Genomic DNA, 23,844 nt, shown 5'->3' on the forward strand with positions numbered 1-23,844 from the left:
TGTAGACCAGGCTGGCCTCGAACTCAGAAATCCGCCTGCCTCTACCTCCCGAGTGCTGGGATTAAAGGCCTGCGCCACCACGCCCGGCATTGCTGTCTTATTTATCGATGTGTTGTCTTATTTTATAAGACTTCAAGCCACAAATTAGGTTGACAATATAGGCAAAATGTGTATATTTTATTAATAGATATTTAAGCTATGGTTCCGGTCCCAAAAGATTCCCATTGGTAGATGTTCTACAGTATGCATTGGAGTTTGCCTCCAGTAAACCTGTGTGCACCTCCCCTGTTGATGACATTGATGCTAGTTCCTCAGCAAGTGGCTCCCTACCATCACAGTCATTACCAAGGTAAGTGGGTCAACCTAGCTCCTTATCCCTCATCATTTCAGTAGGTCTTGTCTATCTGTTGGAATCTTTATATATTTTTCTCTGGTCAGAATTATACTTTGCAATGTTTTGGTTTGTAGTTTCTGAACGTCATATAATATATTGATAAATGCTTTTAGAGTAGAATTTGTTTCTGGTAATGCAAGTTGTATTAGTGAGAGATCTTTAGTTAGAATATGCATTAGATTTTCCATTAAAAGGAAGAAGGCATTCTTACTTTAAAGCCACCATTCCACCATTTCATCCTTATAAGATTGTAGTCCTCTTGTACTAAACGTCTCATCTAATATTTGATCCGTTTGTGTATTTCTTAAGATCATTTCCTCTTGAAATTGTGAGGGGCTTGGATGCTATCTATATATCTGGTTTAAGTTTGGAAGTTTGACTAGTCGTGTATGCTTTGAAACCACAGCACAACAGAACAGCAGGGACCCTCTGCTTCAGACCTGCCCAGCTCAGCTCCTGCTCCAGGGGCTGCCCTGTCCCTGAGGTCAGTGATACACAAACCCTTCACTCAGTCTCGGATACCTCCAGATTTGCCCATGCATCCGGCACCAAGGCACATCACAGAGGAAGAACTATCTGTGCTGGAGAGCTGTTTACATCGCTGGAGGACAGAAATAGAAAATGACACACGGGGTAAGAAACTCAGAGTGTGGCTGCTGCCGCTTCAGATGATGTTGTATTCTGATAAGGAAAAATTGCTTGGATTTCATTTTTAAACACTTGTAGTTTTTCCTTTAAAAAAAAAAAAATCTTTTCTGAAGAGATCTTGTGGGAGACACTGATTCGGCTCTCCATTTTCTTTTGCCGTTAGTGTCAGATTCATGGGACCAAAAGGGTTTCCCCAGATTACTTAGCTGTTAATGATGTAACAGATGGTCTGATTTGCCAGTTTAGTGTTCTAAATTTATATCAAACTGGTATTCACAGCTACTCCATTGGGGAAATGTCATAGAGCCTCAGAATTTGTACTTACTGGTTCTGGACTCCGTCTGATGCTTGCATAATGAAGAGGGGGAAACTGTTCTTCTCTAGGTATAACCATTTAAAAAGTGAATTTTTAATTTTTGTTTGTACCTGGACATTTAATCATGCTAGAGATGCTGAACCCCATCTCCAGCCTCATTGTTTAATCTAGTCTAAGAGATTTACAGATATGATCCATGGACCCAGTACCAGTCTATAGGAAAATTTCAGGAGGTATGAAGCAAAATAAGGATTTGGTGTGTGGGAGTGTGTATGGATGAACACATGTATTGCCGAGCTATCTTTCTTTCTTGAAAGACACTTTATTTTGAATTCATTTCTAACTGTTAAAGTGAACTTTTCATTTTAAAAAGATACTTCACGGTAGATTATATTATAGTTATCTTTACATGTCAAAATATACATTACTAACTCTAAACTTCAGCTATCAGGAATATAGAAATTGTAATTTTATATTAAAAGGATGAAGTTACATTAAATAGCACTAGCTGTCTTCTTTCAGATAGCCAAGTTGCCACTTTATGGATAAGTATGAATAACGAACAATCCAGTTTAACAGGGTAGATACTTGCATTGCTAGCCTTAGTAACTAGAGAGTTTGTGTTACTATTGTACATATTTAAATAACTTTTAATATTAAAACATACTTATATTAATTAAGTATAGTTTAATGGCTAATAATAGTTTACTGAATGCTGTGTGGAGTATTGAATAATTAATTCCCTTCTGGACATGACAGACTGTATTTGAAAGGGTGGATGCTGATAAACTTTTGACATTCAGGTACCGCACACAGGGAGAAAACAAATGAAAATGTTTGAAATAATATCTTAAGAAAACAGACACATGGAGGTTACTGACCACAGGCACGAGAGAGGAATCAAGTGGGTCACTTAATTTACAGTAGCACGAATAATTACATAAAATGTACTTCCACATGGCCAAACTTGTGAGTCCCTACCTGGAAGAGAAAGACAGCATAATGAGATCACGGTTGGTCATTTGTGATAGATGAACCTGGGGAACATTCATGTCTTAAGATTCTGTGCACATTATACTGGAGATCAGGAAAGACTTACTTGGGATTCTTGTTTTCTGTCTTTAACTCCTATGGATACAACATACTAGCATTGATTTTTTTTTTTACATGATTGTGTAGTATTCCAATGCCTGAATAATATATTTAATATTCATGTATTAACTGCAGAAAATGGTTATTACACACACACACACACACACACACACACACACACATATATATATATAATATATGTTACATTTATACATATATGTATAGAATATTCTTAAATAAACTTGTTAAGATACCATTTCTCGGCTAAAGCATATGGATTTTAAAATTTGAACGTTTTAGAATAGTTCTGTATGACAGAGAATGCTCTCTGGAGACTCCCAGGCCCTGCGTGTATTTACTTACTCTGGAGTCGTCTGGTAGGCGATCAATAACATTGCAGGGTCTTGATTTGCTTACCTTCATGATGAGTGCACTGATAGTATTTTTGAAAATGTCTTATTTATCTTATTTTTCTCTTTTGTAAACATTTTTGGGCAGTTTAATATATACCATAAAACAAATATATATATATATATATATATATATATATATATATATTACTTATTCCCTGTAACAACTTGTAAAGTGGGTCATAATAACCTATATTTTTATAGTAAGCAATTTTTCTGGTTTTTATTTCTTCAGAGAAAATGCCCTCAATTAGACATGAGTCTTTTTGTCTATAGTGCATGCTATCAGGATTACTCTTCTAGCTTGTCATTGGGCCTTTGTGCTGGTTCTTTATTTACTTTTGTTAGTTTTTAATTTTTAATTTGTATGTGGGTGACTTGCTTCCGTATATGATGGTACATCATTGTGTGCAGTGCTTGTGGAGGCCAGAAGTGGGCATCAGACCCCCTCTCAGATTATGTTTAGGGAGCTACTATGTGTGTGCTGGGAATTGAACCCAGGTCTGGAAGAGCAACCAGTGCCCTTGACCACTGAGCCATCTCTGTAGCTCCTTGTTTCGTTTTTATGATGTTTAAGTTTTAGGTGTTTGTAGCTCTTACATTTATTTATCTTTTATGGTTTCTTAATTTTGTATCAGCCTAAAATAGATCTTCCCAGAGTTTGAAATTACTTTTTTTGTAGTAGCCTTTTCTGGCTTTTTCCTGATTCTTTCAACTGATTAACAGAATGTTATGATTCTGTGATATTTTAATGTATTGATATCAACACTTACCTTATTCAGATTTAAAAACTATGAAATAATGTAGCTGAGAACACCCAATCTTTGAAGACTTTTATAAAATTCTTTTCTACTATCAGTAGAAATAATAGAAAATGGAAGTTCCATTGTAAATTTCACTTGGTTATTTTAGTGTCCCAGTGGCATGCATAGTCAGTTTTTCTGTAAATTCTCTACTATTATCTCTAAATGTATAGGGAGGTGAGTGTTAACATACCTTGAAACCTTTCTGTACAAACTTGAATGCATTTGATTTTCTTGGCCCTGCATATTTCCTTTGTTGTTCTGTTTTGTTGTATTTTTAACTATCTTTGTTTTGAACAACATCTCATTTCACAGAGACTATAATAACAGCATCTTACAGAATAGTTTAGAAAACTTTTCTTCCTCGCTAGTATGATTATAAAAAAAAATTAAAAATAATTAAAAAAAAACCCTTCGTCCCTCTCTTATTAGTCTCAGTAGGAATCCAGGTGACCTTATTAAGTCCCATCTTATATCCGCAGATCTGCAGGAAAGTATAGCCAGAATCCATCGAACGATTGAACTCATGTACTCTGACAAATCCATGATCCAAGTAAGTGAAAGCTGGGCTGCCGACCCCTGTCACTGTTGCCACACTCCGGTTCACCTGTGTGCTCTTTGTAAGGATTTTCCTTTAATTCTGTGTACGTTTGTGTGTGGATTGGTGCCCTGGGAGGCCAACGCTGTGGGGTGACTTTCGAGCCGGAGTTACAGGCAGTGGTGGCCTGCTGGACCTGTGTTCTGAGACTCAACCCCAGTCCCCTGGAGCAACCACACGTGCTCTTGACTTCCGCATTACCCTTCCGTCCTCACCTTCATCCTATTTATCTCACACCAATTCTGGCATATGTTTTGTCATACAACTTGGATACATTTTATTATAATAAGCAAGGTATTTGGTATTATAGTATAAACTAAGGAGAAAAAAATTCTGATAAAATTTTATAACAGATTTCTTTCATGTTATTCCTAGATTGTTCCTTTTTAAAATTTTACAATAAAATTTACAAGCAGTTTTCCAAACATATTCATTAAAAAAAAATATGTCCATAGGGAGAAAGTATATGACCATTTAAAGGTAAATAATTAGGGTAGAAACTCTGAAGCCGGTTCAACTCTAACTTCTTTCTGGGTGTGGTAGCAATGCCTTTAACCCAGCGCTCGGGATGGCGAGGCAGGTAGATATGTGTGGGAGGCAGGCTGACGAGGCTTGCATAGTTAGAACCTGTCTCCAGAGAGCAACAGACATGCAAGCTTACTCCAGATGAACATTGGTCATGCAGTCTGGCCTTTTCACCACCAGAACTGTGATGACTGAGAGAAACTGTGGGTATAAATGTCACTGTAACTCCTTGGTTCAGTGCAAACAAGTAGTGGGCCAGCAACCAACATGCACAATCTATTTTCAGTTTTGAAAATTACTTTCTCTTACACGTTTTGTATATATTTTAGTTTAATAATTTCCGTAGATTTTTCTCCCTGAGTAATTTTGCATGTTATGTGTTCTGTTGTTTTCCTCAAAACCTTTAATCCCAGCAACTTTTATCCTATTTAGAAAATGTGCCCCAGCTTTCCTTAAATAGGTAGTTTGCAGATGTCCTTGGGAAATGGTTTTAGACTGTCTAATTCAATTCAACTTTGCATTTCTTTCCACGCCAGGTCCCTTACCGCCTCCATGCTGTCCTAGTTCATGAGGGCCAGGCTAATGCTGGCCACTACTGGGCATACATCTTTGACCACCGGGAGAGCCGGTGGATGAAGTATAATGATATTGCTGTGACCAAGTCTTCATGGGAAGAACTAGTGAGGGACTCTTTCGGTGGTTATAGAAATGCCAGTGCATATTGCTTAATGTACATAAACGACAAGGCACAATTCCTAATACAAGGTAAGACGATGCCCTGGAATCACTGCTATTTAGAGATTACCTTTTATTTTCCATGTATGAGTGTTTTACCTGCATGTATGCAAGGGCACTGTGTAAGAGCCTGGTGCCTGCCCACCGGCACATAGGGGTGAACCCAGAGTCAGAGATGGCTGTTGTGAGCCACCATGTGTGTGTCGGAAACTGAACCCAGGTATTCAAGAGCAGCAAACTGCTGAGCTGTGTCTTTTTGGCTGTGTGATTTGCCTGTGTGATTTGCCTGTGTGATGAATTCACCGAGGGTGGAGAATTGCATTGAGAAGTGTTCATGAGAAGCTGGAATGAGGAGGTGATACAACCTAAGCTGGACTCCAGGAACGGGACCCACACTGGGCAGTCAAACCGTACTCACAACTAATAACAAACATAAATCTGACTGTGCTCCCCATAGTGAGAGCTCCTTAGCTCCTGCAGCTGTACCCTGGTTGACATCTGACCCCTTAGCCTAGCTCAGAGGGCATTTGTTTTCTGGCCTCTAACACTTGCTCCAGTTTCATGGCCATCGCCCAGTTTGAACTTTATAAACTTCGCTGATATTTGAGCTTCATGCCATCTCCTCTTGCACAGTTTTTTGTATACTTCCCAAAATATCAGTTCAAATTTTATCAAAGCATATTTCCGGGCTGGAGAGATGGCTCAGTGGTTAACAGCACCGACTGCTCTTCCAAGGTCCTGAGTTCAATTCCCAGCAACCACATGGTGGCTCACAACCATCTTTAATGGGATCTGATGCCCTCTTCTGGTATATCTGAAGACAGCTATGGTGTACTCACATACATAAAATAAATCTTTTTTTAAAAAAATAAACATTTCTTCCATCAGACAGTTGTGTGGTTGGTTAGGTTTGAACACTGTAATCTCTTTGGCTCAAAGCCAAAATCCCTGAGATAATATACTGTAGTATTTTTATTTATGTTCTTCTAATGTAGTCTTTGCATAAAGAAAACACCCAGTACATTCCTTCTGTATGTAGCCGTGTAAAAAGCTTGACTAGGCTGTCCATTTATAACTAAAGTTTAGTGTTGTAAGAAATCTTTAATCTCAGTGGGGATTTCTATGCCTGCCTTTGATCATTTAGTTCCCAGATAAAAGACACAACACTTATAATAAGCCTTTAATACACTACAGCTGGGCAAATATCTACCTTCTGATCTATTAAAATCTATCTCTCCATCAATAACTCTGAGTTATAACTTTCCTTGTTCCATCTGGGCAGCCCTCATGGTCAAGTTCCTGACCTACTTGTGCCATGGAGTCCCCCCCCCCCCGCCCCCATGCTCAACCAGGTAACTGATAATCCTGCCCACCTCTAACCCCTCCAGTAATTGGCTGGAGCTGTTTTTGATTTAACCAGTATTTTTAAATCAAGGAACAAGGTTTGCATAACAAAAGCTTGTAAATGTGAGAATTCACTAATAGGCCTAGACCTTTGGGTACAGAATTTAGTATTACAATACAGAGCCACAGAGCAAACTTCAACAATGCAAGTTGACTCTTTCAGTACTAGTTACACATTGTTTCAGAACACCTTGCTGTATTGATAAGCTTCACCTTTCATGTGATTTTATGTTGTGTTTAGCCCCTTACCATGAAAAAACAGTTTTAGTTCTACTTTGAGCTTGACAAAGTCAGGGATGGCCTCTTACTTTGGTGAACCAGTTACTTCCTGCATAATCAGGGTTTGGATGTTTTCTTATAATAGCAAAGTGAGGTTAGGTCCATGTTAGAATTACAAGACATTTTAATTAATTCTGGATTGCCTCTCCTTGCTACTCTTCAGATTCTAGGAACTTAATCAGAAACCTTTGACTCATTTCCTAATAAGTATGTCTTTGTTTTTCCTAGCACTTTTAGACTTTTTTTAGAAAATGTAGGTAATATTGTTTGCTATGGTAACTGTATGTAATAATGAATAGTGTATTCATTGAAATGCACTTGAAATGCACTCTATTTTGAACTTTGCATTTTTCCGTTACTTCTTAATTTTATACTGGTTTCTGAAATACGATTTTCAGAGGAGTTTAATAAAGAGACTGGGCAGGCCCTTGTCGGAATGGAAACCTTACCTCCAGACTTGAGAGATTTTGTGGAGGAGGACAACCAGCGCTTTGAGAAGGAACTAGAAGAATGGGACACGCAGCTTGCCCAGCGAGCCTTGCAGGGAAAGCTCTTAGCTGCTCCGAAACTGCGGGAAGCAGAGGCTTCGGCCACCACAGGTTTGTCTGCTTATTAAGTTATGGTTTATGGTGGAGTAATAGCTTTTATTTTTATTGTGTTTTATTATAAATTGTGCTCACTGTTATATACAGTGATAGGACCCTGTGTTCTATACCCATTTAAAAAAAAGGCAGAGTAAAGTTAGTCAAAGTAAACATTTAAAACTCTTCCAAGCAAATGGTATATAGGCCATTAATGTTGGCACATGTAAGAAATCAAAGCATGAAGTTTAACTACGGTCAAGTATGAAGAAGTAGAAGTTAGCAAACATCTAACTCAGGATTACCGCAGGCCACAGCTTCTTAATCACTGTAGACAGCTTGGAGTCATCTGTTCTCCTTTCGACAGGAAGCAGTAATAACTGTGATTAGGAAAGAGACAAATTGACTTTTCTGAGTCTATTAGGAAACAGCACTCAACAGACAATACGAATATACTCACAGTTATTGTGTAATACTTGAATTAGCAATTCAGTTGTTTTTTTTTTCAAAAGTTTGAGTATAGTTCAGTATAGTTAGAGCCATGTGATCAATACGTAATTTTTAAAAAACTATAGAATAATTTTAGTCAAAACTAAACATTTAAAATATCTTCCAAGTTAAAAATTGTATATAGACCAATAAAAGTGGCAAATGTATAAAAAGTATAAATACTAGAAAATGTAATTTTTAAATATTACCTGATAAAACCATTAAAATATTCAACATAAATGATAAATTCAGCACAGTGAGATTTTAGGAAAATTGAAGTTAAAATATCTTTTAACCATTTTTATAAAAATGAATTACAAATTTATCTTAGGGCCATGCATTCATTGCTGTGAAAGTTCCATTTTTCTGAACTGGATAGGGAATTGAGAAAATAAAAAGTACATTTAGATAAACTCTGCAAACTAGGAGAAAAAGAGGGAAAGAAGTGAAATGTGCTGCCTCTATAAATGTGAAGGACAAGACTGAAAAGTTTACACACACACACACACACACACACACAAACACACACATTGATGTTTCTTTTTTTTGGGGGGGGGGGCAAAGCTTTTCTCTAGTCCAGGCTGATTTGGAACTCACAGCAATGAGTTTACCTCATCCTCTCTGGGCTGGGATTTGCAGGTGTTAGGCAAATCTACAGTGACATTATTTTAATACTTACAGAAGCTTATCTCTGCTGCAGAGGAGCTCACATATCATAATTAAATAAGACTAATATCTCATGCCAACTGTTTATCTCATCGCTAGTTCAAAAAATGTAGCCCTCTGGCCACCTTCTTTTTCTCTTTAGAGTTTTCAATGCACGTAATTTGTTTAATCCTCTATGTTATTTCTAGAATCTTAGTGAGACATGGTGTGTCAGTCTCTTCAGTGTGCCCTAGGATCGTGTGTGACTAGGAGGAATAGTGACGAAAAAGCTGTTCAGATAGTTTACAGGGTGATTTCCCCTTCCTTCCTTGTGAACTTTTCTCAATAAAGATCCAAGACAGCAGCCAATTAAAACCCATATCTACTTAAGGATATTAGGATATACAACATTAATCAAATTACTGTTTGTTGTTTCCTAAATCGAGTGGTGTTATTTTTCCGCTACTATTCATTGTCCACAGAAGGAAAAATGACGGATACGCAATGGGAAAGTGTTCCCCCCATAATCCTGCCACTACAGAGCCAGCTAACCCAAAAACTCTGCTTTTGGTTCCCAGCTAAAAGCTCCTTAAATCTGAAAGGCATTTCAGGGAGGATCTAGAGTATGCATTCTAAAAAGCCACAGGTTACTCAGAAGTATACGTCTTAAGCATCCACAGATAACTAGTTGTCCATGTGGGTCCTTGTTAGCAGCCTCACATAAGAAATGGGAAGGTTGAGTGAGCTCAAACCCGGGAATCTCAGAATTGAGAAAGACAGGAGTGGAACCATTCCCTGCCTACTTTTGTGTGCTCTGGAACACAGAATCAAGACACCCTACTGAGGAGCATGGGCATTGGCTCAAACAGCATAACTCCTGGAGTTCCATGCTCACAAAGTATCTAGATAACCCTGAGCCTTCAGCCAATGAGCTTCTTTTCATGAGTATTTCTTCCCAAATAGGTATTTACTCTTAAGTACCCACAGGTAACTCTGAGGTGTACCTCTTAAGCACCCACAGGTAACACTGAGATGTTCCTCTCAAGCACCCACAGCTAACTCTGAGGTGTACCTCTTAAGCATCATAGTTATATGCTGTTGTCATCTGACCCAGGATTCTACAGCAGAGAAAAATAGTTCCTGAATTATAGTCACTTATTTTAATCCTCATCCAGAAAAGCGTATCATACCTCACATGGGTAATTCCTAAATTAGTATTTCACTTGTTTTAACCCTTATCAAGAAAAGTATTTGATTCCTTACAACATGGATAATAGATTTCAATTCAAAACAAAGCAGAAAAAGAAACAAAATTACAGGTAGAAAATGATGCAAATCTGTGTTGGAAATGTATCTCAGAGGTTCATAAATGTATGTAAGTGTAACAGTCAAAACCCCTCTCTGGGTCATTTCCATAAACTCAGGCTTACAGGTTCAAAATACAGGAAGTAGAATAAGGCTTGGTAGAATGCAAATGTCCCATATAGCAGGGTCTGGGTGTTACCGATTTTATATCTTCATCACTAATTTAATGAATACTATATAGCACATGGGCTTTGAATCCTTTCTAAATTGTATTTTCCCTTGTGGAAATTTCAATGTCATTGTTAGTGTTCATCCTTAGTGAAGGCTTTTTAACAATTTTTAAAAATTGCCCTTTCATAATTTCTGACATGAAGGTAATGTATGTAGATCATATCCAACCCATTCCTCAACTTCTCCTCCCAACACCTTGTCTTCTTGTTTTCATAATCCACTGTGTCATTAGTACTTTTCATAGGTGCATGAGCATTGAGCTCCATCCTCTACAGAATGGGCAGAATACCACGGGCTGTTAAATGTTAAACTATAACCTTAGAGAAGTAAGCTTTAAAGTATGCCAGGGGGTGGAGAGATGGCTCAGTGGTTAAGAGCACTAACCCCCCCCCTCCCCAAGAAAAAAAGAAAAGAAAAACACTAACTGTACCTCCAGAGGGCCTGAGTTTAATTCCCAGCAACCATGTGGTGGCTCACAACCACTTGTAATGGAAATCTTTACAGAAACAAATTATGTTAGATGAAATATCTTAAGAGAGAAAAGATTGATTTCCTGGCTTCCTTCCTTGTATGTCTGAGGCTGGCGAGAACATCTAGTACACAGGGAGTACATAGCTACTTATTTTCTGCTGATCAGGAAAGAAAAGAACAACTAAAAGGGCTCCTCAGAGTAGGCTTTTAAAGGTGTGACCCGGTGAGCTACTTGCTGTTAGAGGACCGACCACTTACTGTACTATCATCCGAAAGCACCATCCTCTTGGGGACACATCTCCAACACAGGAGCTGCTGGGAAACCTAACAACTAAACAGTGATAGAAATCAAGGAAGACTTCCAAGAATAAAGAAAGCAAACACAATCACTCCAGGTTCACCAAATTGCATCCTGAAGGATGCATTATTTTTGCCCATTAGATTTTTTGAATTTATAAGGACCTACAGTAGTGTGATGTTTATGTGGTTGCATGGTTACCATCATCACGTTGGAGCGTGCTATGCAGTAAAGTCAAGCTTTCATCTTCTTGATAGCATGACCTGATACAGAAATTTTCCATATGTTTGGCAACATGTGGATTTCTTGAACCTTTCATTCTTAGCAACTTAGTAAAAGAAATACCACTGAAAATGTTTCTTCTTATTTAAGTTTTAAAATGTGTATAAAACCATTCTTTTTCTTTTCATTAAAACAAAATTATTAGATTGGTTATGTCTTGAAATAGAAAATGCCAAAGGGAAAAAAATCTTAATAGTGCTTACATTTGCGTATTAGAAAACGCATTTCTCTTTGACTCGTTCTCTGTTTCTGTGTCTGTCTGTCTTGTGTCTCTCTTTCTGAGTGCCTTGTGATTTGGGTGATTCTCCAGTTTCTGTTCTAGGGCTACAAGGGACTAGTTAGTCCCTTCTTTTACTGTAACACTGTCCCCCATAGCTCACACATAGAGGGGACTTTCCTACAACAGTGACACTGCTAATGTGATTTATGACTTTGGATGTTTTAAGATCCTTTAAATATCACAAACTCTCTATGAATCCTTTCAGGATCACTTCAATCTGTTTTCACTACGATGCTTTTTATTACCCTTCTTGGGTTGTACTTAATTTTGATTTGTTTATTAATGTGATTTATGTCAGGATTTTTTTATTCATCTTTTATTGATCCTTAAAATGGTTTCTATAAACTATTTCTTCTGCCTGGATGCCCCTCATTTCCAACCCAATCCTGCCTACAAGTCTTTCAAGACACACATCAGCTGCCATATCTTTTAAAAAATCTTTAATAGTCAACACCATTGGGAGAGTGTATATTGAGTCTATAGTTCATTCATAGAAGGCTATGAATATCACTATATTTAATATAATAATACACTTAGATTCATCATAATTTGTAGGAAATTCAAATAGTTAGAATATATAAATATTTATCTTAGGTTTTTTTTCTAGCTAGAGAAAGTAGTTCTAGGTGATACTTAGTCAAAATCATTTAATATTACCCATAAAGTTTTTTAGAATCACATATTCTATATAGAGGCACATCTTGACCTTCATGAACCATAGTGGATTTGATTATGTTAATCTAAAACTTATTCTCACTCTTAGGCAACTTACCATTCCTAAGTCTTAGACTGATAGTTAGACCAGTGTCTGACCAGATTTTTTTTTCTCAGATTGTGTTAAGCTCATTATTCTATCAGCCATTATTTTTGCCATATGGTGAAAAGAAACTGTGCCAAACACAGGAAAATACATTCCTAAGCCCTAAGCATAAAGCTTAAGGTTCCTGCTTCCTGCAGGAACCTTTCTAGTAGATGCAGAAAGAGATGCCTCTCTAGTAGACTTCACTGTCTACATCCTCTCCTCTATAGGGAAACTGAACATATGATTACCAAGCGGGAAATAGTTATACATGTAGCGAATTAACGTCTTTTAATTTCTCTCCTTCCTTAATACACCTCCTTTAAGCAGTCTTCACTTGTAGTTTTCCTTATAGTAAGAATCATCTCTATCTTCACAATTACCCCTGACAAAACTTAGAATTACATTTGTGTTCAAGTTCTGATTCCTAATACGGCTTACAAACTACTCTTCGTACCTCACCGCTTCTGTGTGCCTTTGTTGCTGCCTGCTACTGAGAGTGTCATCATCTCATTCAGTATTCAAGTAACTTAGAGTGCTTGGCCTCAGTTCCACTTTCTTTAATTCATTATTCAAAGCACAACAGTATAATTTTCTGTATGTGCTAGAGATAGAACTGAGAGGCTTCTTTTGCATACCAGTCATGCTTTGCATGGCCCCTGATTCTCTTCTGACAGACTTGCCCTGCTGCTATTGTGTTAGAACATTTTCAACCTCTTGATCAACTAAAAACTTTCATAGCATTCAGGATGGTTAGCTATTTGCCCACCACCTTCTGTTGTTACCTTTGCTGTTCACTGTGCTGTGCGTGATCTAGCTGACTCTCTGTGTTTTCTTTGGGGATGGGGGAGAGAGGAAATAAAGGGTAAAGACAGACAGACAGACACACACATACACACACACACACACACACACACACACACACACACAGAGAGAGAGAGAGAGAGAGAGAGAGAGAGAGAGAGAGAGAGATTTTCAAACTTAAAGTCTATCTTCAATGTCTCTAAATCTTTTCCAAATAGTTGGAAAAACTGAGGATCAAACACTCAAAAATATGAATTTATGAAGGTTCTCAATCACATTACTGTTTGTTACAATTTTTACAAATCCTTCAATTTTTCATCAGTGACTTTGTCCACAATTTATTCTAAGAGACAACATTACTGTTTATTTTGCTTCTCCTGGAGACCTAGTACCTAGCCTTGTACCCAGCGCACATGAGTTTAATTAAAATTTATTGGTGAAATTAATGTCCATTCATGTATATTGAAATTATAGTACTATATTTTGAATGGACAACATTTTAATGATAAAAATAAAATGTCCCCATATCTTCGAGGCTCTTCCAACATGTAATAAGGACACATGCTCCACTATGTTCATAGCAGCCTTATCTATAGCCAGAAGCTGGAAAGAACCCAGATGTCCCTCAGCAGAGGAATGGATACAGAAAATGTGGTACATTTACACAATGGAGTGCTACTAGCTATTAAAAACAATGAATTTATGAAATTCTTAGACAAATTGATGTATCTGGAGGATATCATCCTTAGTGAGGTAACCCAATCACAAAAGAACACACATGATATGCACTCACTGATAAGTGGATGTTAGCCCAAAAGCTCAGAATCCTTCTTAGAAGGGGGAACATGGCCGGGAGTGGTGGCGCACGCCTTTAATCCCAGCACTCGGGAGGCAGAGGCAGGCAGATTTCTGAGTTCGAGGCCAGCCTGGTCTACAAAGTGAGTTCCAGGACAGCCAGGGCTATACAGAGAAACCCTGTCTCGAAAAAAAAAAAAAAAAAAAGAAAGAAAGAAAGAAAGAAAGAAAGAAAGAAAGAAAGAAAGAAAGAAAGAGAAAGAGGGAACAAAATATAAAGAAACAAAGTTCGGAGCAGAGACTGAAAGAATGACCATCCAGAGACTGCCCCACTTAGGGATCCATCCCATAAACAACCACACTATGACATATGCCAACAAGAGCCTGCTGTCAGGAACCTGATATAACTGTCTCCCAAGGGTCTTTGCCAGTGCCTGACAAATACAGAAGTGGATGCTCACAATCATCCATTGGACAGAGCACAAGGTCCCCAATGAAGGAGCTAGAGAAAGTACCCAAGGAGCTGAAGGGATCTGAAGCCCCATAGGAGGAACATCAATATGAACTAACCAGTATCCCCAGAGCTCCTTGGAACTAAACCACCAAAGAAAACACATGGTGGAACTTGTGGTTCTAGCAGTATATGTAGCAGAGGATGGCCTAGTTGATCATCAATGGTAGGAGAGTCCCTAGGTCCTGTGAAGGTTCTTTGCCCCAGTATAGGGGAATACCAGGACTGGGAATGGGAGTCGGTGGGTTGGGGATCAGGGGGAGGGGGAGGGGATAGGGGATTTTCTGAGGGGAAAGGGGATAACATTGGAAATGTAAATAAAGATGTATATGTAAAAGAAAAAAATATTAAGTGGGGGCTGCCTGTAGATCTGTTGTGTCTCATGGGATAGTTATTCAATGACTCACTATTTCCGTAGCAGTTTGGAGAATTTACCTTGTCATTCCTCATGTTCATTCTTTAACAGAATTGCTAATTCCTTTGTTATATTAAATTATGTTCCTATTTGTGCTGGGCCTTGGAGAATTAGCACTGTAAGAGGAAAATAGCGTGCTTGCTCATGAGGCTTTTGCAGGTGGCAGGGGATATGAGCTTCAAATCAAGTAATCATTAAGCTATAATTGAAGTAAAGTAGTCTTTAAAAGGCAAGTTTGTATGTCTGTAGAATTGGGATTCTCCTCTGTTAGTGATTTTCTCCTTGAGCAAGAGTCATTTGCCTCTGTGGAGCCTCTGCATTTTCGTATTTTGGGAGAGGACGGAGGGATTACATCAAGGAGGGATACAATGGGTTCACTAGATATCCCCCTGACACTATAGACTTATTAATACCAACATGTAAATAATGGTGAGGTCTTAGGAACTTTGCTCTAAAACTGATACTTAAATGAATAAGGAAGTTTCCAGAAAATGGTAGAACATACAGGAGGAGTATGCAAAGCTAGGACAAGTGTGTCTCCTTTAGTGTGTGCAGAAGTGGTAGTGGGGGCCATTTTGAGCAGAGGACACAGGATGACATAGGAGGAAAATGCTGAAGCCCAGTAATGTAAAGCTTTGCTTGGATATTCAGCGTAGTGTTGGAACTGTTATGTAGAGCTCAGAAGACAGGTAGAGTTTGAAGTGTACTTTGAATTCTTTTCCTGACTGATATTTGAAGTCACACATTCATATTGGCATCAGTGTGCCAACGTGGTGTCCTTTCTATTCAGAGAGCTTATAAGGGGCGGAATCAAAATGGAGATGGTAGGATTGTCTCAGGGTTAAGATTTGTTATCTGGAAAAACAAGCAAACAACCAACCAACCTGTAGTCATTGTGGAACCCTGTACCAAAACTGCAGCAGCAATACAGTTCTCCTTTTAGACAAAAGCTAGATGACTTTTCAAAAAGAGACTGGCACTTTTCATGTAGAAAAGTTTCCTTACATAAAACATACTATGTGTATATTCTTTAGTAGTTGTGTACTCTTGGTTTTGTTTTTCCTGTTTTTGGATACTATTTGTTGGTAACTTCTTGGATATATGCAGTGCATTGAAGGATGCATTTTTACAGCACAGAGATTAATTTGGTTACTGTATTACTTCAGAATTAGAAATAAGCCCCTCATTTTTGTATAGTACCCTGTGGTTTATATTAGATACACAATTGATTCTTTTCTCCTGAAGCACAAGCAGGAGGACCAGACTATCTAGAGCAGCCATCAAGAAGTGACTTGTCAAAGCACTGGAAAGAAGAAACTCTCCGAGTGATTGCCAAGGCGTCACATGATCATGAAGATAAAGGGCCAGAGACAGTTTTGCAGTCGGTAAGAACTTTTCTTCTGGCTCTCAGCACATAGCCATTACAGCGTTCCCACAATGTAATGGAGAAGCACCCTGCCTGGGAGTCAGGGGACACTGTGGTTTGGCCATGAACATGATCTGGGAGTGTGGGCTGTCATTTCCTCAGTGTATGATTTTTAAATAAAATCCTCTCATATGTTTCTTGTCAGAGGACTGAAAAGATTCAGACTATAGACTAATTTTTTTCATTTGACTTGGAATTAAAGAGAAGCACAAAGTTCAACAGTATTTTTTTCCCTTGGTCTGTGATGTGCCAATACTGGAGTAACTGAGAAATTAAGAAACAGTTGTCAATGTTCCATGGAAAGTATTTAACAAAAAGTGAGAATATTAATAGAAAATAAATATTACATGCAGTTTGTGTGTGTCCTGGATAGAAATTGGCATTATCATTTTACCGTAAGTGGACTTTACAATTTGTTTTATAAGAACAAATTGTGCAGAGATGTAGGGTTGAGTCAGTACATGAAGAATTCTATACTGTAACTCCCCCACCCCCATTTTAGTAGTTAATATAAACAGCCCTATGCAGGCTTATTGGAGCTCCTTTAGAATGTGAAGATTCTCTTCCTTGAGAACTAAAGATCATAGGGTAGTTCAGAACTTTACATGCCAAAAGTTGTACTTTGCAAGTGATGCTGGTCTAAGCAATAGCCTGCCACCTTAAAACACCAGTTAGGCAAAGTCTCCAGTAGATAAGGCATTCTACAAGTTATATTGTAATGAATTTAATAATAAGCAGAAATTCTTTTACTTCTAGCTTGAAAAATATTATTACAGTCTTCTTAATATGAAAATTAATTTCAATATATCTTATGGCTATAAATTCTGCAAATGTCTTAGATTCTATAAATAAATTTAAGAACATCTGCTAACATCTCTAAACCTTTCTTGGTAAATACTTTGTTTCATGAGTCTGAAAACTCTGCTCTTGGGGGCCTTGGGAACAGGAAAGCTCGGGAAACAAGGACTGACAGTTGTCATAGAGAGAGTACTTTTATTAGTACAAAATTTTAACTTGAGCTCTTCATAAATTGGTGCCTTGAGTCATTATAGCCTAAGATATATCAAGCTTTCATCTGGGCTCAGAAAACCAAAATCATAATTTGTAATATAGAATCATGTTTCATCTCAGTTCAACTACTTATAAATGTTTCAATTCATGCAGTCATCATATATGTGTACATGACCCAGATCATTGGTGTGGGTCCCTTCTTATAAATTAGCTCAGGAGACTACAGTGGCAAGGCTCTTCTCCACGTTCCTTGTCTCCTGAAATAACACGTGTATTGTTGCCCCTGTTGTGAGCTTCTACCCTCTGAGGAGTTTGTGGCTCTTGGTCTCAGGACCATTGCTTAGGACTCTGCAACCACTTCCTGTTATCTTTTTCCAGTTATACTTAGCATATATGAGAGACTACAGTGAGAGTCTTCAGACTTCAGATGCCATTTATGTGACTTTGGGATATGCATTTCATTTCTTACTAGAAATGCAACCTTGAGGAAACTTTTTACTTGCGTTTCAGTTTTCTTTTTCTTTTCTGCAAAACTGAAGTGCCTCTGAGGTTAACGCTGAGGGCTATGTCTGGTTTGTTTCATTTTGATAGTGGGTGTCAGTGTGGGGGTTCCTTTCCCTCAACCCTGGGCATCTCACAGATACACAGCACCTTACGTTCCAGCTGTAGAGTAAGCATGACACCCCATAAAACTTAGACTTACATAAGGTATGGGCAGCCTTCAAGTGTTGAGGCAGCTTGCTTTCCTAGAGAGTTGTTTAACTTCTAAGTGAACATTTTAGGATATTTGCGAGTATGGAAAGCAGATGGCAAGAAGAAAACGCTGCTGCGCCTGGCTTCAGTTGCTGGCCAGTGCATAGGCACTGGCAACTTGGCCTACCCATTTTCTGTGATTTCTTAGAATAGAGTCCCTATATTTACTTATTAAACAGGGGGCCATATCAGTGTCCCGCTGACATGAAAGTGAACACCCCATGTCAAAATAAAATACAAACACACTCATTAACTTCACGGTTACTTCAGTTTTACGGAAAGAAACAGTTTACCATGGAAGGGATTTCTAGTCAGACATATGAGTTCCACTCATGTTCTCAATCCCTTCTATGAGACCATTTTACAAAATCATACAGCCAGTGAGTCTCAGGCTATTTTAATTTTTTTTTCTATCATGCTAACGGAAGACCTTCCTAATTTTGTAGCCTTTGTTTAATTTGTGTTAATTTGTTTACTATGCTTGAAATAATAGAACATTAAAAATAAGCATTTACTTTAGTACACCTTCAACTAGTTTATATGAAAAACATTCTGAATGAGTTTGAGTTCTGTTGTGCTTCCAGGATTATCAGGACCAACATTATGCTTTTGAAACTGAACAGTACCACAAAGGGCTTACTCTTAACTCAAGTTCTCCCACCTCTAGACAGCTCTTTTACAGGGTCCCTGTAGCTATTTTCTTGAAGGTTTTTCTTTTATTTCACCTTTAATTATATGTATGTGAGTTTTCTCACATAGGTTTGTGCACATGTGAGTGCAAGTGCCTACAGAATCCAGAAAAGGACACTGGGCCCCTTTGAGTTGGAGTTAGAGGTTAGTGTGAGATGCCTCAGGTGGGTGCTGGAAATTGAACTTAGTTTCTCTGCAAGAGCAGGATGTGTTCTTCATCAGGGAGCCGTGTCTCCAGGCCCCCTTTTCTGTCTTTTAAATAATAGATTGGGCTGCTAGTAAGTCAATATTGAAGTCTCAACATGGATTGCAACTTGCTAGCTTACAGTTCACTTTTGTTAATGGAGACCTTGCACATTGCCTCAAATGCTAGAAGTATTATCCATTCTTAATTATAACAAATTCATCTCTATATGTGTGATAGTAAGATTGGTTTAAAATAATTACAGTATAAATTATTTAATGATTTGGCAATATCTAGCAGTTTAGCAGCTGATAATCACAAGATACTTAGATACTAGCTCATGATCATAACAACAAAGCAGGGTATTTCCTTTGTAGATGATGAAAATTCAGATAAGTAGTACACCCTAAATGTGTTACAAAATATCACTTTTAAGATAAGCCTTTCTTTTAAAAGACAAAATACTGTTCTTGACCATTACTTGTGATTCCATTGTCAAAGTCTATTTGGATATGTATTTCTAGAGTGGAAGAAAATGTGCACAACATTAAAATTCACTTCTATTTCAAATAGGAATAAAACTTGTAAGTGCCCTTCTTCATATTTTGTATTTGAACTCATGTCTATTTTTGGCTAAGACAGTTCTGGTACACATTGCAACGACTGAAGCAAGCTGCCCAGATACTCCCTGCACTTCTGCCATCTGCTGACTGAGACATTGAGGGCGTTCAAGTTCTAAGCCTGTTGGTTAAACAAGACTCTGTGAAAGCCTTACCCTTGCAAACTGCTGCGATTAGAGTAGGTTATAATCTTAACTTCACAGAGTTGCAGCAAAGGCTTTCTGGAGTAGCTACGGCTGTTTGTTTGCCTCAAATACTACCGTTCAATGTGACTCTGGTCTTTAGTAGTTTTAAATACTTTAAGTCTAGAATGCTTTGGTGAAAGCTACCTGAAGTATCTGGTATGCAAAAAGAAAGGCTACAGTTTTGTATTACAATTTGATTAATAAACCTGCCTCTAATATTTACTTTAAAGTGGTTTCATTCTATATGTAGTGAATAGAGATAGTACATAAAGAGATTATAAACCTCTGCGAGTAAAGAGACTGCTTCCATTGTTGTCTTTCTAATCTGCTTACCAATGGTTTTTCTCCTGCAGAAACCTGAAACCACTCCAAGCCAACCACCTTCTAGCCAGCAAGTTGTAGAGGTGGAGATTCCTCACTTAGGGAAATTCATGATTGAGTCCAAAGAGGGAGGGTATGATGACGAGGTACCTTGGTTGCAGTGCTCGGCACAATTTGCTCTCACTCTTTGCAGATATGTACAAGCACCATAGGCATGACTGTACCCACACGCTTCATGTCTGTTGCCGCATCACTTATAGCTTTGCCTCTGATGGTGTGAAGCCTTGCCAATTACTAACAGAACCTGGATATTAAATATAAGATGAAAGCGGTAAGCTGAGAGAATAGACGAAAAGAATGATTTTTTTTTTAACATCAGTTTACTCTCAGGCTGATAATTAGAGTAAGATTTACTTAATTATATAATGCCCATATTACTTTAAAAATAACTGATATTTTCCTAGCAGACTGCTAAATTACTTGTATACTTTATACTTTGCCCATCATCCCCTACCACCAGAAAGCCCTACAGAATGGCTACCAGATGGATAACTGATAGTCTCGTGCTGTTGACTCATGCTGTAACAACCAACAGGATGCCTGGTGGGCATCACTGAATGCTTGACAGTGCCTTCTTCTCCATGGGCATCCCATCTTCCTCCTTCTCTGCTGATCACCTCAGCAATTGAGTTGTTCCACCAGCCTCCAGCTTTGTTGAAAGAACAAATGATAAAGTTCTTTTCCACCCACTTAAAACTCAGATCTTTTGCCTCATCAGATTATTCATCACTACTTTGGATGTATTTTTCCCCTTGAAATTCTTTACGTGGCTTTTTTCTGTGTTTGAGAGAGGAAAGATAAGCAGTTTTTTAATATTGACAGTAAGAGATGGGGAAGCTTGGGTGATTTATGGTCAGAGAGATACCACAGCTTTTTAGTGGTTGTATCTTTGGATAAGAACTGAATGTGTGTGAAATATATTTAATTCCTGCAAAATTTATTCCTGAATTTTAATTATGATTATGTAAAAATTAATCATCAAATTTGGAAGTATTATAAGGACAATAGTATCACTGTACCAATATGAGAAAGCATGCCTACTGACAGGCTAGATTTAAGAGAGAGGGAATGATCAGAGGACTTGTGTAAGCAGGCAATGAATGGTGGACACATGCAACCCTCCATGTATGATCCAGCATAAAGTATGAGGGACAGTTTCAGGGAACTCGAGGCAGTGACCACAGACTCTTAACTGCACTGAGACAGCGTCGTGGTACTTATCTCTAAGACATTGGAAAGGCAAGCAGTTAAGGGTGAAGCATTTTCTAGAACCTAAGTACTGTATATACTGTGTGTAGTGCTACATTACATTGTTCTGTGTTTGCTCTCATACAATCTGATCCAATTAATGAAAGTACTCATTTACTACAAAGCATCCAATTGCTTGTTTTCAGTGTGAGCTGGTTTTGGCTTTTGTGAGAGAATTGTGATTACTCACTCTATCGAGTATACTACCTTTGGTGGGGAAATTCCTGCCCTTAGACCTGTATGTTTTGATGTACTCTGTTGGCGTCCTTGCCTAACAGTGCATGTGCCTTGAGACTCCTGGTTGCTTACAGATGCACTGTAAGCACAGTTGTACGAAGGGCCCTAGCCTGGGAGCAGGAATGGGATTCAACTGGAGTTTTCAGGCTATTCATTTATTTACTAAGTGTTTGTGCCAGTTTTGAATTGGTTCTCTTGGAGAAGTATTCACTTTCTGCTTTGTCCAGAAGGGGGTGCCTTCTTACAATTCTGCACTTCAGAGAGAATGTGTTCTGATCTTTGCACAGACAGGGGCATCCTGTAAGCCAGCTGGGCCACTGCACAGAGGACCGAATGCTGCTTTCTCTTACTTGTACAGCAGAAAACATTGGCTCTTTTATAGATGCACTCTTTGGTTCATAAGTGGTAGAGAACAAAGGTTTTTAAGTTGCATGTAAACAGCTTGTTTCATTTTGTTAAAAGTTTTTTTGTTTCTGCATTTTCCTGTTAACCATTCAGAAATGCTTTCTTTCAATCTCTGTGGCAGATCATGATGACACCCAGTATGCAAGGTATTATCATGGCGATAGGTAAATCCAGAAGTGTGTATGACAGGTGTGGCCCTGAAGCAGGGTTCTTTAAGGTACTATTAACACCTTCTTTTTTTCTTCTTTAATGTAATGTCTTCTAGCACCTTATCTCTCTAAATAAATTTCTGTTTTCCTGTCTGATTTATGACAATCTGGTGTTCTAGGAGCTGTTTGTGTGTAAGAGTCAAACATTTCTTTTCTTTTTTAATGCAAATATTTTTTTAAAATGAGAATATTTCACCTGAATTACTGCAGTAGTGTGTCTCTCCCTCATTGCCAGTAATGTAATCAAGACATTAAGGGTACTGGAAAACAGTGACATGGGCTGTGGAATTGCCTCTGCTCATGGTTTATTTCTTGTATAGAGGTCACACTGCAGGTCAGTATTGCAATATGTTCCCTTTAATTTTCCTGTTGACACTAAACCAGTTCTGTCTCTCAAAATTATTGATTCAATTCTTAGGTTTTGCTTCATCTTCCTTGTTTTGCATCTATTCTGAGTTTTAAATATTCTCCTCAACTCAAGAAATGAGCAAGCGTCCAGTTGATTCCTTTCACTGTCCCACACATTCCCTTTTAAGTGTGTGCACTCTCTAGAGCCTTGTTGTGTGTCCTTTTCATTGAAAAGATAAGAAACATCATGTCCAAGATATTACTTTCTGAGATTTACCGAAGACCTTGTGTGTGCATGTGAGCACACACACACTCGTGTACCCATACCCTAAAACTTTCCCTTCATCTTCTATACGTTGTCATCACGTCTATATTTTCATCACTTATGTGTTGTCATCAATTACTCTCGTCCTCAGATGCCAGACCCTCCGAACAGTGTATAGAACAGAAGCAGTGTACTAATTTGCCTTCTCAATACGTCCTTAAAGTTTTGTTAGAATTTCTCAATTTTACTGATACTCCCTGGCCTTTTTGAATATCCAACTTAAAGTGTTAAGTTGCAACTTTCTGTTACTGTGGTTAAAGGACAAATTGAGCAGCCTTTTAAGATAAAATGCAAAAACTTAAAAATTTTATTTTCTCCTTTTAAAAAAAAAAAAAAAGATGACAAGGCCACCAGAAAAAAGTAGAGAAAGGAGACTGGAGTAGGTTCTGCGCAGGCTGTGCTCTTTGTGGCTGAAGCTATGGGTGGTATTACTTCCTTCCCTCCATTTGACCTTTCATTCCCCTCTAATGCCACACCCACCCGTACACTTAATGGATTTGACATCAGTTCCTCCCTCTACCAGTTGCTTGAGTCTTTTCTTAATTGCTTTTTACCATTTTTAAATGCTTTTTAATTTTTATTTTCTGTCACTAGATACTTTGTCTACATTTCTGTTACATCGCATTGCTTCAATTACAGCTTTTATTCAGTGTTCACAGAGGCCAAAGAGGACATCAGGTTCTCTTGGAACAGGAGTTACAGATGGTTGTGA

The 23,844-nt window shown here is 38.2% G+C and overlaps 1 protein-coding gene across 2 annotated transcripts in view; it reads left to right on the forward strand.

Moving 5' to 3' along the window:
- The window catches only part of Usp25 (ubiquitin specific peptidase 25), a 102,982-nt gene that overhangs the window by 63,907 nt on the left and 15,231 nt on the right, over positions 1-23,844 (forward strand). Inside the window, exons 13-20 of one of the 2 annotated variants that reach the window (XM_021209257.2) lie at positions 188-349; positions 801-1,027; positions 4,146-4,216; positions 5,323-5,551; positions 7,603-7,803; positions 16,356-16,495; positions 20,333-20,446; positions 22,372-22,467. In XM_021209257.2, the coding sequence (XP_021064916.1) occupies positions 188-349; positions 801-1,027; positions 4,146-4,216; positions 5,323-5,551; positions 7,603-7,803; positions 16,356-16,495; positions 20,333-20,446; positions 22,372-22,467 (1,240 nt within the window). The remainder of the gene's footprint in view (positions 1-187; positions 350-800; positions 1,028-4,145; positions 4,217-5,322; positions 5,552-7,602; positions 7,804-16,355; positions 16,496-20,332; positions 20,447-22,371; positions 22,468-23,844) is intronic. The other variant, XM_021209258.2, reaches the window with a different exon arrangement.

Source organism: Mus pahari, chromosome 12 (assembly GCF_900095145.1).
Source record: "Mus pahari chromosome 12, PAHARI_EIJ_v1.1, whole genome shotgun sequence".
Lineage (NCBI taxonomy): Eukaryota > Metazoa > Chordata > Mammalia > Rodentia > Muridae > Mus > Mus pahari.